Source organism: Typopeltis vanoorti, chromosome 3 (assembly GCF_054136105.1).
Source record: "Typopeltis vanoorti isolate ZY-2024b chromosome 3, IOZ_Tvanoo_1.0, whole genome shotgun sequence".
NCBI classification, from domain to species: Eukaryota; Metazoa; Arthropoda; class Arachnida; order Uropygi; family Thelyphonidae; genus Typopeltis; species Typopeltis vanoorti.
The window spans coordinates 69,830,960-69,846,004 of record NC_143551.1 but is presented as its reverse complement, the minus strand read 5'-3'; the positions used below and the strand labels follow the sequence as shown (position 1 = coordinate 69,846,004).

General features: G+C 32.7%; 1 protein-coding gene across 4 annotated transcripts in view; it reads left to right on the top strand.

Moving 5' to 3' along the window:
- Mi-2 (chromodomain-helicase-DNA-binding protein Mi-2 homolog) overlaps nt 1–15,045 on the top strand; it is a 692,327-nt gene that overhangs the window by 436,104 nt on the left and 241,178 nt on the right. For all 4 annotated transcript variants that reach the window (XM_090390662.1, XM_090390660.1, XM_090390659.1 and 1 more), the window contains 3 exons: nt 1,642–1,773; nt 1,872–1,989; nt 14,547–14,671. In XM_090390662.1, coding sequence (XP_090246788.1) covers nt 1,642–1,773; nt 1,872–1,989; nt 14,547–14,671 — 375 coding nt within the window. The remainder of the gene's footprint in view (nt 1–1,641; nt 1,774–1,871; nt 1,990–14,546; nt 14,672–15,045) is intronic.

The window sequence follows — 15,045 nt, the reverse complement described above, 5'->3', positions numbered from 1 at the left end:
TTTGTGTTGGCTAAAGCAAGACGGATAAATATGTAAAATAAATCTACATTTATCCTAATTGTTATATTGATAAAAGCATATCTTCAAGTTATCTTTGTTATGTAATTTTTTTTATATTAAAATAAAAGTAATTTTTGTTTTTATATATATATATATACATTCTGTTGTATTTATATATCAAGGAATAAACATTTTTGAAAATTTTTATTATTAAAAATTCCTTATTAATGAATTTCAGTGATTACAATGTTCTACTACTGTTAAATAACATTTATTTTTTTGTATGCATATAAACTGTTTTGTACTTTTAACAAAGTAAAATTTTTCATGGAAACTTATTTTATGGGGGCGTGAAAAACGTTTTGCACAGGGGCGCCTCCTTCCCACGGTGCGGCACTTCATCTGCATGTTTCACTATCAAAGATATGAAAGATGTATCGTTAGGATAAAAAATAAATCAGATTTCACATCCTCGTGGAATACCATGACATGACATGAATCAGTCATCAGCTTCAATTTTCTGGCTTGATAATTTCTTGTCCCATCCTTACAGAGTCTTGTAAAGTTATTTGCATGTACATCAGTCTAAACAAAAACATGTCTCATTTTGAGTAATACAGACCCATCTGTACATCAAATATCGTCAAATATTTGAATGATATGCGATATGCAATCGCTTTCTGTATGCAGTGCTTTCAAGTTTTTTGTTATGCAAATGTTTTTGTAAGTCTCTAAACTCTCTCTCTCTCTCTCTCCTGTTCTAGCATATTATTCTGACATACTATTAGTGAAACTGGTGTTGACACTTTTTTTTTTCATATTAAATATTTTTAGCAAGTTTATCGCTGTTATCTTACACAATGCACAACTTATTAATCTTGTAACTGGATAGGTGACTGATATGCCATGCTCAGTTTTGAAGATAATTAGGATACCACAGGTGTGCATTAAAGGTTAGTTTATTTGAGTTACTTCCAATCTACATTAAACAAGATGTCTCACATCAGGTGATGAAAAGCATCTACTACTACTACTAATGTTCACAAACACTCATGCCATGGTGGATCCAAATCCAGCATGTTGGTTGCAAAGCGGAGATACCATTTATCATCCATCCAGGACTACAATTAATAATAAATCATAATTATGTTAAAATAGCCAGCCACATAGAAACATTTTTAAATACCTAATGAGAAAGTGGGCTTTTTTAATGATACTGCTAAAATCAAAATAAACCATTCTAATATAAACAAAAAATAATGGTTGGCTATCAGTTTCCAAATTCTAGTAAACTCTTGAGAAGATGTGAAATTAAACCATTTCTTAGTATGTGGGGTGAACTAATCCATTCCATCTATTTATGTGTGAAGTATGCTTATCTCATACACCCATTTAGGTACATGTCAGGAATTTAATTATGACATGCATATTAGTTTACTGTGTTTTATTTTTATTGTATAAAAATAATATATATCCAGTATTTTGATGATGAAAATGAGTTATTGGTGAAACATCAAGAAAAACGTTTATCCCCCTGTTGTTTCACCTCTGTATATTTCACTTGGAAGCAAAAAGATATTAGTTTGTTTTGTTATTGATATTGGTATTTTTCCAGTATAGGTGTTGTATTCTTTATTGTAGGAGGCACCAAAACTTCCAAACGGAGCTTATGAAGGCATTTCTTTAGTAAAGGGATGTGGAAAACTAATTTTGTTACAAAAAATGCTGCAAAAATTACATGAAGATGGACATCGTGTGCTTATTTTTTCACAGGTAAATTTCAAAATTGATATTTCCTACAAAAATTATTACTTATTCCTATTGGATACTTTAATTTTTAATATTTATTGTGTTCTATGTTTTTCTTAAAGATGACAAAAATGTTGGACATTTTGGAAGATTTTTTAGAACATGAAGGATATAAATATGAAAGAATTGATGGTGGTGTCACTGGAAGTCAGAGGCAGGAAGCTATTGATAGGTTTAATGGTAAGTTCTCATGAAATTTTGTACATTTTTCATCTAATATAGTTACTTATATGCTATCCCTATATTAGAATTATTTGTGAACTGAAGTTATTCTGGATATGAATTTGAAATTGTCTTCTGAATTTGGATTTATTGATAAATAAAAAATATTATTTAATTTTATAATTTAAATTCAAACCTCAAATTATCCAATCTGGTTTGCTAAGTGGTTAACATACTCACTCTTCAGTCAATAGGTCAGAGCTTCAAATCACACTATGGACATGGATATTTGTAAAATGCTCTGGATAAGCTTATATAGCTCCTTGAGGTATATAAGGCCTGTCTTTTTTATTAAGAAAAGAAAATATGTATAATATCATCATTATGTCTTAAAAATATATTAAGCAATACATTGCAATTAAGATTCCTGTACAAGTTTTTTTATTTACTTATTTATTTATATATATTTTTTTTTTATGTGAATTCCATACATGAAAGGATGAAAACTTGCATTTAGTATTGTGGGCAGGATAGTTAATTTAGAAACTTTGTTCCAGAGGCCAAAGAGGATATATTTTTGCTGCAAGAAGTCTCTAGCAAAGGCAAACATCACAAACTTCCCTCCTTTTAATTAAACTTAATATGGGTTTTCTTTCTATACTTTTTTATATTAGCATAGAGTTTTTGCCTATTATCAAGGGCATCTTCAGTATAACTTCCAAATTAAACAGCTAGAACATAAACTGAAAGATTCAATAATGATAATTATTATTATTATTATTATTTTGACACCTCCAGGGAGTCCAAAGACTCATCGAGGGAGAGTGTGCCGACAGCATCGAACGATTGGATGGGTGAAAGTACACAATATAAAGTGATACATCCTAAATACCTTAAAATAACGATAACATCTTCATCATCAAATTCCTGACATATGTCCTCTAGGGGTGTACTGGATATGATAGTGCTACATGAAAAATTTACATCATTATTAACTTCCTATCTACAATTTTCCTTCAAATCAATCTCTATTACCTGTCAAGGCTCCAACATTGTCAGATCTTATATTTCTATCTTCTAAGGCACTTTTTATTGTATTATTAATCCACCTATATCTTGGTCTTCTTCTGGGTCTTTTTTCTGCCAATCTGGCAGAGAACACTTGTTTTGCTAATCTTTCCTCTCCCATTCTATTTAAGTGACCATACCATCTGAGATTAGCTCTGCTAATGCATTCCTGGATGGCAACAATGTCAAGTTCTTTCCTAATATCCTCGTTTTTTATATGATATTACCATTCATGCCATCTGTTCACGCCTCAATTCTTTCTCAGGGCTCTCATAACTGTGGTCTCTAGTCTTTGGTCAAGTGTTTTATTTCTAACCCAGCTCTCAAATTCATGTGTTCAAACCAATTTTAACTTATGGATCTGAGAGCTGGGTTTTGTATAAAGCTAATTTAGTGTTTTGACTAATTTCTCTCTTATTCCATATAAATTTATTCATTTGACTTCCCACCATACCAGCTTTGCTGATTCTGTTGTCTATTTCTATATTTAATTTACCATCTTCACTAAAAATCGTGCCTAAGTAGCTGAAATGTTTTACTTGTTCCACAGGTTCTCCATTCATGACACAGTTGACATTTTCAATGATTCTGCCTATTTTCATCTTTGTCTTTTTAATGCTGACCTTCATACCATATCTATTACAACAGTTATTCAATTTATTCAGAGAATCTTGCAAACTTGTTGCAGATTTATTTAGAATTATAACATCATCAGCATAAAGTAAATAGCTGAGATTAACATCTCCAATTTTGATATCAAGTTTAATACCACTTTCCTTCATAATGTGATCCATATAGATAATGAATAACAGTGGGGATAATATACATACTTGTCTGACACCAGACAAGAAGTCTAGTGTCAGACAAGAATGTATATTACTTAATGTATATAGCATTTTGAATAGCTTTTCTCTTGGCACCTTGTTATATGCCTTTTCCAGATCTACAAAACTTAAATACAGATCTTTGTTATATTCTCATGATTTCTCAGCTATCTGTCGTAAAATGAAACTTTGATCCTGACAGCCTCTATCTGGCCTGAATTCAGCTTGTTTTTCACCAAGGTTTCACAACTTTCTTTATTTAAGCATTCCATGAGATGATTACTTTTATTGAGAACCAAACCTTAATCTTCTTCCAAGGGATTTGATGTGTGGTAGAGATAACATGTTCTGGTAACAAGTCCCAACTGTTCAGGCTTATGGAATTTAATGTAGTCTAGATCATCATGATGCATGGCTCTGATCTAATTAATTAATTAATTAATGATCTCTTGTTAAAGTTATTTTATTAATTACTTTAATATATTCAGATCATGTACATGTAGTTCATTGTTGAATTTTCCAGTTTCTGTTCTAGTTGTTTGAGTTATATTGAAGATGCCTTGACAATAGGGTGAAAATTCTATGCTAATGAAAAATTACTTAAGTAAAATCCATATTAAGTTTAATTCCTTATCATGACTTATGTTTCAGTTTGTCACGTTATTTCTACGATTTATTTAGCACTTTAGCGAGTGTAAATAACATTATCATAAATAAGCATGGCATCCATTTGTGTTCGCTAGTTTGATTTGAAAATTTGTACAAAATCAAATCAACTAATGAGATTGTAATATTTCCTTTATTTTTGTGTTCCTCTTTCTGTTCTTCTCTTAATTTATCTATTCTAAATTTGTTTGCACCTTGGGTTACTTTAGCTTTGCTTCTTCCCTAACTTCTCAATCCCTTAGATACAGCTATCTCTAAGAGTTCCCAACCTTTCTGTGGCCTCACATCTAATCAAACTCGTGTGCAAAATCTTTCAGACAAAGAGATTGCCTCAAGGTAGCGAAATTCTCCCTGGCTGAAAATCTGAAGTCAACTCCTCTTTGGAATTAAAAAAATTTATTTGTTTAGCTGTGCCATCTTAATTACTATACAATGGAATTAATATTGTCAGAGAGTAAGCCCACAGACTATTTCACGATTTAGTAATCTAATACAAACAAACCTTTACAATAATTATTTTTATATTGCAGTCGTAACTAGTTCCCGCGCTTCAACTTATACAGGCTCTATTTATAGCAAGTGGTGCATTGGCTTGAAAGATCAGACACGTATTTTGGGTAAAGAAAACATGAAAGTTTAATCATTCTAAGTAATGGTACATATTAATCAAAAAAACTAATTTAAATGAAAAGTCTCTATAAGTAATGCTATACTAACAGACAAGATCTATAATACAATCGGCATTTCACATTAAGGGACATTAGCAGAGCCAAGCTGTCTTAACCCCACTCACTTATCACAGTCACGTTTATGAATATCTTGTTCTCTCCTCAAATATTGATATATAACACATTAAATTAATCTAATGACAATGCTTAAAACCTCTAGAGCTACAAAGTTCTTTGCTAGAGGATTAGGTATTTAGAGTTCTATCAACAAGTCCGATCACAAGAAAATTAACACTTTCACTCACCCTGGCCTTAAAATACAATACAATGGACATAACCGACCAGTTCAATCTTTCTCGAGACACACTTCTCATCAGATCTTCTTGTAGGCTTCCTTTGGGTGGTCACCTTGTTCTGGGATCTGTTGTTTCCCATCTCGACCTTCCAGCGATTCGGTCACGAATCACTTCTTTGCCTTATACTCGAAATTCCTCTGAGGAAAGGTACGGCTGGAGCTGCACGAAATTTCGGTGTTCGCTGATTGTCTCGTTGCATCGATGACAATGCTCGGACTCGGCCACTACCTTAACCGTATCGCCACCGCTTGACCATTCTTCGTTCACCCGAACGACTTTTACTCGACTCTGACGCCACAAGAAAAGGACCACGAGAGAGAGAGCTTGCGCCACCAAGCCTTTTATATTCTTCCGCGGCTGCTCTCCCTACTACGTCATCGATTGCAGACGCCATCAAAGCCTTTTGCACACTGTACTTTTTCCTCTCCATTGCGTCCCCCACGTGGGCATTTTGCACGTGCCTCGGATCTCGTATAGCTACTGTCTGGGGTCATGTTTATAATCCGATTATACAAGTCTGCACTTTGCTCTGACTTTCCTGTTACAATATTACTTTTACAATATCTTGTTTCTTGTCTGTTATTTATAGGACCATTTATAAAATATTACATAGTAAAATACATAAAAGAACCATTATTACTATATTTACAACTTCGATTTTTACCTATTTACAAGTATTTCTTTTGGGAAACTTTGCATCCCAGTTAAATCCCGAATGAAATGCTTAGGGACAAATTAAGCCTTTCGTTCCAGATTTAACAAGATCCATTCTGACATTTTTAATTCTCTTTCATTTAAAAAAATGTGACCCAATGAATCGATTTCACAACTCCTTAATGGGTTGTGATCCTACTTTGAAAAATGCCTTCTTAGAGCATATAATTCACATACCTAGCCAGGTGCTCTTTTTGTGATTTCTTCTTTTTCTAAATTATATCATGAATTCAATTTTTTCTGGATATAATCTAAATAATGCTTTTAAAGCATCCTCTGAACAACAGGTAACCATTAAGGAAATGATTGATTATAATAAACTATTTTTTTCTTGTTCTTAATAGGTTTCACTTGCATTTCAAGTGAAACCTATCAAGAGGAAGCGTTGACATGTATTATAAGCTTTATTAGAGAAAAAGAAATTATATATATATATATATCAGGGACATATATTCAGAGTGTGCTAGGTACACAGTATAGCAGTATCACTGATAATATATATTTGCATTTATTCCTGGTAAAGACTCCCCTAATTGTTTACTGACTTCACATGATTCCTAAATATAAACACAATATACTAATGCTTCATGGAGAGAACACTTTTGAATGTATAAACATTCCATGGCATCGTGTTAATACTCAGGTGTGCAGTCACAAATACGGATGGCTTTGAACCTTTTAAACAGACATACAGATGGTGCAGTGAGTCAAATTCTTAGTGTTCCAGTGACTTTAAACTACCCAGAAGGCGAGGGTGTGTGTGTGTGTGTGTGTGTGCTGAGACCATAGCACCTAGAAATCAGTGGCTGTGATTGGTTACTGTGCCAGCCAATCCATTTGAATGTTTCACAAGTGCTGTTTTTGTTTTCTGAGTTTCATCTGTTTTGTATGCATGAAGTTGAACTGAAGAGTTTAGGACCTCGATATAGACAAATTTTTAATATATAATTTTCTATAAATAATTTATAACATTTTTGCCCATATTTACAATGAGAAACAGTGTTGACAATTACTGAATGTTCTGTTTTCTGCCAGAACGTTTGCAGATTGTGTGATTGTAGTCGAAGGAGATAAGCCTTATCCTTCTCTTCCAGATTTACTATTATATTTACACCTTTGAGTAATTAAAATATATTGACCAAATATAGCATGTTTCTTCGTTATTGTTTTCTAATATATCTTAAAACAAACACCTTGTCCCCCAGTTCATGCAGATTTGATTACAATTAATTGATAAATTAAAGTATTCAAAAGTTATCCTACAATTAATTGCATTGGACCAATTAAGATGATGCTTATGCACTGTGCACTCTTAAAAACTTTCATGCATCGATAAAAATCTAATCATACAGTCAAATTGACATGAATTTTGCTACAAGAAACTGATGAGACTAGAGAACTTGGGCATTACAGTGGTTAGGAATTTGAAATTCAAAGGACACGCAGCAAAAATTGAAACTCAAGTCCGAGGATACTTGTTGAAACAAATATCCACATGTAAGGATAAAGAAGTCATTTTGCCTTTTTAGAACATTCTGATAAGAACATACCTGAACTACTGTGCACATATTTAGTCTTCTGGGTTTGGAGAGGATAAAGAAGTTGTGTTAGAAATATGCTGAGACTGTGGAGTGTAGATTATGAAGACAGATTGAGAATATGTGAACTGTAGACTCTGTTTAACAGAAGAAAGAGGCGGGGGGGGGGGGGGGTCATATAATTGAGGCTTATAAACTTCTGAATGAGTGTTTATAGGATGCTCTCTGATGGAATTTTTCATCATATGGAAGGAGGGAGACTAAAAAAGTTTGTTTGCAGGTTAAAAAAAAAAGGGGTAAGAGCTACATTTTCCCCTTACAGAGTAATGAACAAGTAGTGGAACAATTTGCCTGTTGAAGTGGTAAGTCCATCTAGTGTGAATAAGTTTAAGAGAAGGTATAACAGTTGGTGTTGGGTGATGTATGGCTTCCACACATCATACTAATTCTCATAAAAATGGAAACACTGAAAATATATACAGGTATCCCTTGCTTAACACAGCAAAATTAATTGCAGCAAGAGTTTTGATTAACGTGCCTTTAACCCTGCAGAGCTCACAGCTGATTTGATAGATACATGCAAAATGTTTTAATTTAAATATTCTTACACAATTCAGTGTATAGCTTGGAGGTCATGAGTAGCTGGGCATTCATATATTACAAGTGATATTCTGCACTGTTTTTTGCTGTCAGTTTGGTTTAACACATGTTATGTAAAGGTTTGTGATATTTGACAGTAAATTGTATCTGAGAGATACTGCGACCTCCGATGTCAGTATAGTATGGTTTAGTTGTTTTTTTTTATTCTTTGTTCAATAATTTCTAGATTGTAACTGAAAATAAATCAACCATCATGTATTACTGAAATAGAGAGCAGGCTTATTTATCATACATGTCCTCTAGGAGATGTGCTTTACATTATGGAAAATACTAAAGAAAGTGATCTGGAGCTTATTCCACCTTTACTACGAGTTGCCCATAAGGTTCCTTATGATTGCATCTGCCCAAACTTTTAGTTTTTCTATATTCGGCTATGAAATAATGTTGGATTCAACCCTCTGGAGCTCGCGGTGGTAAAAATTGCAGTGTAGGTCCCAGTATATCTGAGAGATACATTCATTACTAGTATGTGCTAAAATGCAATAAAACATAATGGAGAAACACTGTAAATATAATACATGATGATAAAAATTAAGTGGATATTGAATCCAACATTATTTCATAGCCGAATATATAGAAACTAAAAGTTTCGGTGGATGCAAGCATAAGCAACCTTATGGGCAACTCGTAGTAAAGGTGGAATAAGCTCCAGATCACTTTCTTTAGTATTTTCCATAATGTAAAGCACATCTCCTAGAGGACATGTATGATAAATAAGCCTGCTCTCTATTTCAGTAATACATGATGGTTGATTTATTTTCAGTTACAATCTAGAAATTATTGAACAAAGAATAAAAAAAAACAACTAAACCATACTATACTGACATCGGAGGTCGCAGTATCTCTCAGATACAATTTACTGTTAAATATCATAAAACTTTACATACCATGTGTTAAACCAAACTGACAGCAAAAAACAGTGCAGAATATCAGCTGTGCATTCATATAACATATGAATGCACAGCTGCTCATGATCTCTAAGCTATGCTCTGAATTGTGTAAGAATATTTATATTAAACATTTTGCATGTATCTGTCAGATCAACTGCGAGCTCCGGAGGGTTAATTTGTACCATCATGTATTATATTTGCAGTGTTTTTTCTTTGTTTTATTGCTTATTTGCTGAGTTCAGGAGAGTCATTTTGCTTGTTATCGTAGAATTTATGCTGATAAAACTGTTCAAATGACTCTTGATAACTTCTTTTGATAAAAAAAATTGCAGTAAATAATGTAGGTACAAGTATTTCTTAAACATTTACTTTGCATTCATTTTTTTATCTTTGCTAAAAGAGTACCGTATAAAACGAATTATTAATACAGTAATTGATCATGGATGAATTGTAATTTTTACCATTGATTATTAGATTTGATTAACACGATTTTGATATACGTGGTAAATTAACCACGTTAATTGAGGGATACCTGTGTAGAAAAAAATTCTCTGAACAATTTCAAGCTATATCATACATAAACAGCCTACTTACACAAATGACCATTTCAACCTTCATGTTGGCTTCATGACCTTTTATTTATTTTTTTTTAAACTAAAATTTGGTTGAAGTTCATATTGTATTTACGAAGATTTTTCATCTCTTCCTAGTTGTTTCTCTAGAGATTCCAGATGACACACCCTTATCAATTTCATTTGATCCAGATACAATATCAACATTTTTTTGTTGCTTACAGCTACTTGTATTTGCTATATTGCTCTCTTTTGTGCTTTTTATAAATCCAGTCTTTAACCAATGATCTATACCTAAGAATTTGAAAGCTAAAAGAATTTGAAAATCATATGCACTTCTTCATAGATCAGCTATGAAGAAGTGCATATGATTGATGCAATATTAACAAAAGATCGCGCGAACCAAAGACAAGCCAACAGTTGAGTTGAAATGCTAATTCTCTTCAATCGAATTCTATAATATCTGAAACGCATTCACTATATATTTCTTAGTTTTAACACGTTTCACGACGGGGTGGTGTCAAGCAAAACCGTATGTTGCACTGGCAACATATGGTTTTGCTTGAGTCTGTACATCAGTTACTGTTGGAAGGGAGATGTGATTCATTAGTTAGTGCCATTTTTATCCCAGTTGTCTCTAATTGCACTATTTGTTCAGAAATATATTACACAGAGACTGCAAATGTCTCTGTACCTTATTCACTGATACAACAAAACTTGTTTTTCTCGAGTCTTCAGTATAGTGACGCTCTTGGGGAGGGTGTGTTGTTTACCGCAAGGAGCGAGTTACTATTACCAGGACATGAACGTCATGGCAATAACTCGCAATTTGAATAGGAGAATTCATACATAATATATAATTTATTGAGAAATATATACATTTAAAATAATTATTTTTTTCTTAATAATGATTCCATGCGTTAATGATGCATAGCCAAAAATTGTCACATACTCCCTGAAGACCTTTCACCTACCCCACAGGGGTATGTGTACCATACCTTGAGAAACACTGATCTAGGTTCATCTCTAAGATGTTGTGAAACCCAGTGGCATCACAATGCAAGAATACAATTATTAAACACATTTTTTTATAATTGTCATTGAGTTAGAAATGTCCATATCACCTTAGATTAGATCTTAATGAAGACTGATGAATATTAAAAACACAAAGTTTCACTCTAAAATATTTTTAATGAATTAAATTATTACTATAAAATTTTTGGCCATGTTTCATACACTTTTCAGTATAAATTGATTGGAATAAAAGCACATGTATATATAACAAAAAAATTCAACAATGAAACAACAAGGAATTAGGGGAATAATGGCCAATTAATATTGAAATCTAATTAGTGTAATGTAAATAAATATATAAAATGACAAACAGTCAAGGGCACTCTTGTCCACAAAAGAGGTAAACCATAGTCCATCAAACTGGTTAATTGTGTATGTGGGATATCTGGCATCTGCATTACAAGAAGGATGTCATATTGACAGTGGTTTGTTAGTTGTAATAATATACCCTTTCTTTATGATAATAAAGACTTAGCTATAGGAAGTGGAATGTAGCAATATAAATCCAGTTCATCAGCTGAAACAGTTGTGCACTGGGGGACAAAATTGGCATATTTGTTATTATCAGTTATTCATGAAGTTGTTCAGGAGCAGTACTGATTCATCCAAGCAAGGTTATTGTTGGCACAATAATTTTTACTTTTGAAGGGAAAAAAAAACAGTGATAAAGTGCAGTATAGGGCATGAAAATGTCCCCTGTCATTACGAAATCTTTGCAGGCAGAATGCTACAGATCTGGAATATTAAAATGACCATTTGGATTGTTGTTTACAGTTACATAGCCCGAATACTTACTCTGCATAAGTTACCAAGATTATTCATGTTAGATCTAGTACCTTCACTGCTTTCTAGTGTGACTGAGACGCAGAAAGGAATTTTATTTATTCCTTTCTGCCCCTTTATACATTGGGGGAGGGGGAAATATATATAGTCATACCCCGACTTATGCGAATCCAGAGTTACACAGTTTCTTATATGTACGTATTCCTGTCCCGCTTCACGCCTCACCACTAGTCATATCTTTCAGGTGCCGGCTGCATTTGCCAGTGTCGCACATGCTGTGAACAAGCACTGACGTGTTTTCGTGCGGTCTCCATTCATGCACGATTTTTATAGTCTACAAACCTTGCGATTGTTTAATGTTATGTTCTTGATAAAAATTTTATCACATAAAAAATAATAATGTCATCCAAAAGAAGCAAGCCCGATTCTTCTACAGCTAGCAAGAAAAGAAAAACATTGACTTTGGAAACAAAACTCAACATATTAAGGATTTTGAAGGCGGAATGAAAGTTTGTGAGCTAGCAAAGAAGTTCGATCTGCAGGAATCCACAGTAAGAACAATCATAAAAGAAAGGTTTACAGATTTTGGAGGACATAGATTCTAACCAGGAATGAACTGTAGCCACAAGGCAAAAGTCAGAGAATAAAAAAATCATTAGCTTGCTATGAAGAAATTTTGCATGACAAGAAAAAGACATTGTCGTCAGATGAATCTATTAGATTTTATGAAACCATCGACATCGAAATAACTTTCTTTTTTTTATGTACGATAAACTACAATTATGATTATATTTCTTTAAAAATATAGGTGTTTTTGTAAACCTTTGGTCCCAATTGTATGTTTGTATATATAAATTACATGCAAAATTATACCCCGAGTTACGCGAATTCGACTTGCGTGCTTTTTGTTGGTCCCAAAAAGTTTTGGGACCAACACCACGTAACTTCAGGGTTTTACTGTATATCAGTGATATTGCTTGCCTATTTTGGTTGGACATGCTGTTGTGTGGCTTATGGAACCAAATTCTACAAAATTGTCCTCTGAGTTGTGTTTGCAATTTTTGCTGTGTGTCTTTGAATTTCATATTCCTATTCACTATAATGCCAAGTTCCTTAACCTCGTCAGTTTCTTGTAGCATAATCCCACTAATATAATATGATTTGGAAATCTCATTATGCCAAAGCACATAACTTTGCACTTTATCATTTGTCCACATTTTCAGCCTATTCAAATCATTCCATAAGTACCATTTATTAGTAACATCCCTGATTGTTTTATTTTTGTACCATCAACAAACAATTGGGTATCTCCTGTCAGGTCCTTCCCAATATTAGTAATTTATAGATTGAGTAACAGTTGCCAAAGACAGATTCCAGGGATACAACCCTGGTCATCTTATATCTGATAGATTCACATCCCTCATATACGATTTTATGACCTGTCTGTCATCTGCCTGCTTATCCAAGTTAGTAGTTTATATTTCAGTCCTATATCCTCCAATTTATGCAACAGCCTTTCATGTAGTATCCTATCAAATGCCTTATGAAAACTCCAACAATGTCATAATCTATCTCCATTCCATTTAGTAAACCCATGCTGTTCTTTACAGTATATAGCTTGTTTGTCCACTCATTTCTGCATGCAAATTCTTACCAACTTTTCTAAAATCTTCACCACCACTCCAGAGAATCCTGTGGGAGCTTTCCTGAACTGAGACTCAAATAAATTATACAAAGATATCAGGGGCATAACTTGTTCAGCTGAACTCATAATCATCATCCCTTTAGCATCACGGTTATACAACTGTTCTAGAACTTCCTTCTCAATGCATTTCTGTTCTGCCCCTGTATCCATTGTAACGGATGTTGATAGATCTTACCAAAGTGAACCCTTATTATTTGAATAATTGTATCTGCTAAATAGTGCCAAATAGTAGTACTTGGTTCAAAAACTAAGTGTGTGTGTGTGTCTCTTAAGCTGTGATGTACTTCATTAAATTTGATGTATAATGGGCTTATGTAATTTAGATACAGTTTTGTGTTTTACCACTATAAATTGTCTGAATAAAGCCAAAATTGAAATGAATCAACAGATTTAATAGACATTCTAAATACCAGATTGCATTTAAATTTCATAAAGGTGATACAAAATATCAGTTTAAATCATTCCAGAAATGCATCAAATGTGCATTACAAATATCCCATTTATTGCAATATATAATTTTATCAGGTTTTTGTCTCTTTTTGTGTCCCTGTAGTCTGAATGAAATAAAAATTGGTATAGCACAATCTCAACATCTTTTTGTAAGGATTCCGAATACTGGATTTGAGTAATCTCTCCAGCTAGCAACTTGGAATAATTTGTTGTGGACAAACAAAGAATACACAACTGTTATATGCACTTAATGCATAATTTGGCAGAAAAGGTCCCAGAGGAAGACTGTAACCTGGATAGGTTAATGTCATGGGGAAACATCTTAGAAGACAAAAATATAGCAGCTCATTACATTAGAGTTGTCATGAATCAGCCATTTTTTTGGATGAAACTTGTTATTAGTAATAAAAGTTTGTACTTTAATGATCTTGTATCATGTACTTTTCAAGGATACGTTTAATAAAGTGCGAATTTTTTTTTGTTTAAATAGTATTTTAATCTTAAATATTTCTTTTCATATGGATTATATATATATTACTTTTTATAAGATTTCCTTTAAGTTAACAATTTGTTCTTTAAAACATACACTTAATTCATTTTCATTCAGCTCCAGGTGCTGCACAGTTTTGTTTTTTATTATCAACTAGAGCTGGAGGACTAGGCATAAATCTTGCTACAGCAGATACTGTCATTATTTATGATTCAGATTGGAATCCTCATAATGACATTCAGGTAAATTTTCATTATTAGTCATGAATGAATTTTAGCATTAATTGAAGTGCACTATTTATTCATATTACTTCTAAAATTTTATATCATCTAATAATTTCCATAAAGTAAACAATTCTTTGCATGCGATAACAGAATCAGCTGCATAAGTAATAAATTATGCAGCTAATTTTTAGGATTAGAAACTTTTAGGATTAACATATTGTAGCATCTAAAACTAATGAGTTTTGTTTTGTTTTTTACAAAAAAAAAAAAAAAAAGAGAGAGAGAGAGGTCACATTCAATTTATATACTGCAAAAATATTTAGTGTTTAATTTTTGTACAGGTATCAAAAAAAAAAACAGACAAAACAAGTTAGAAAAGTTATGGCAGTATT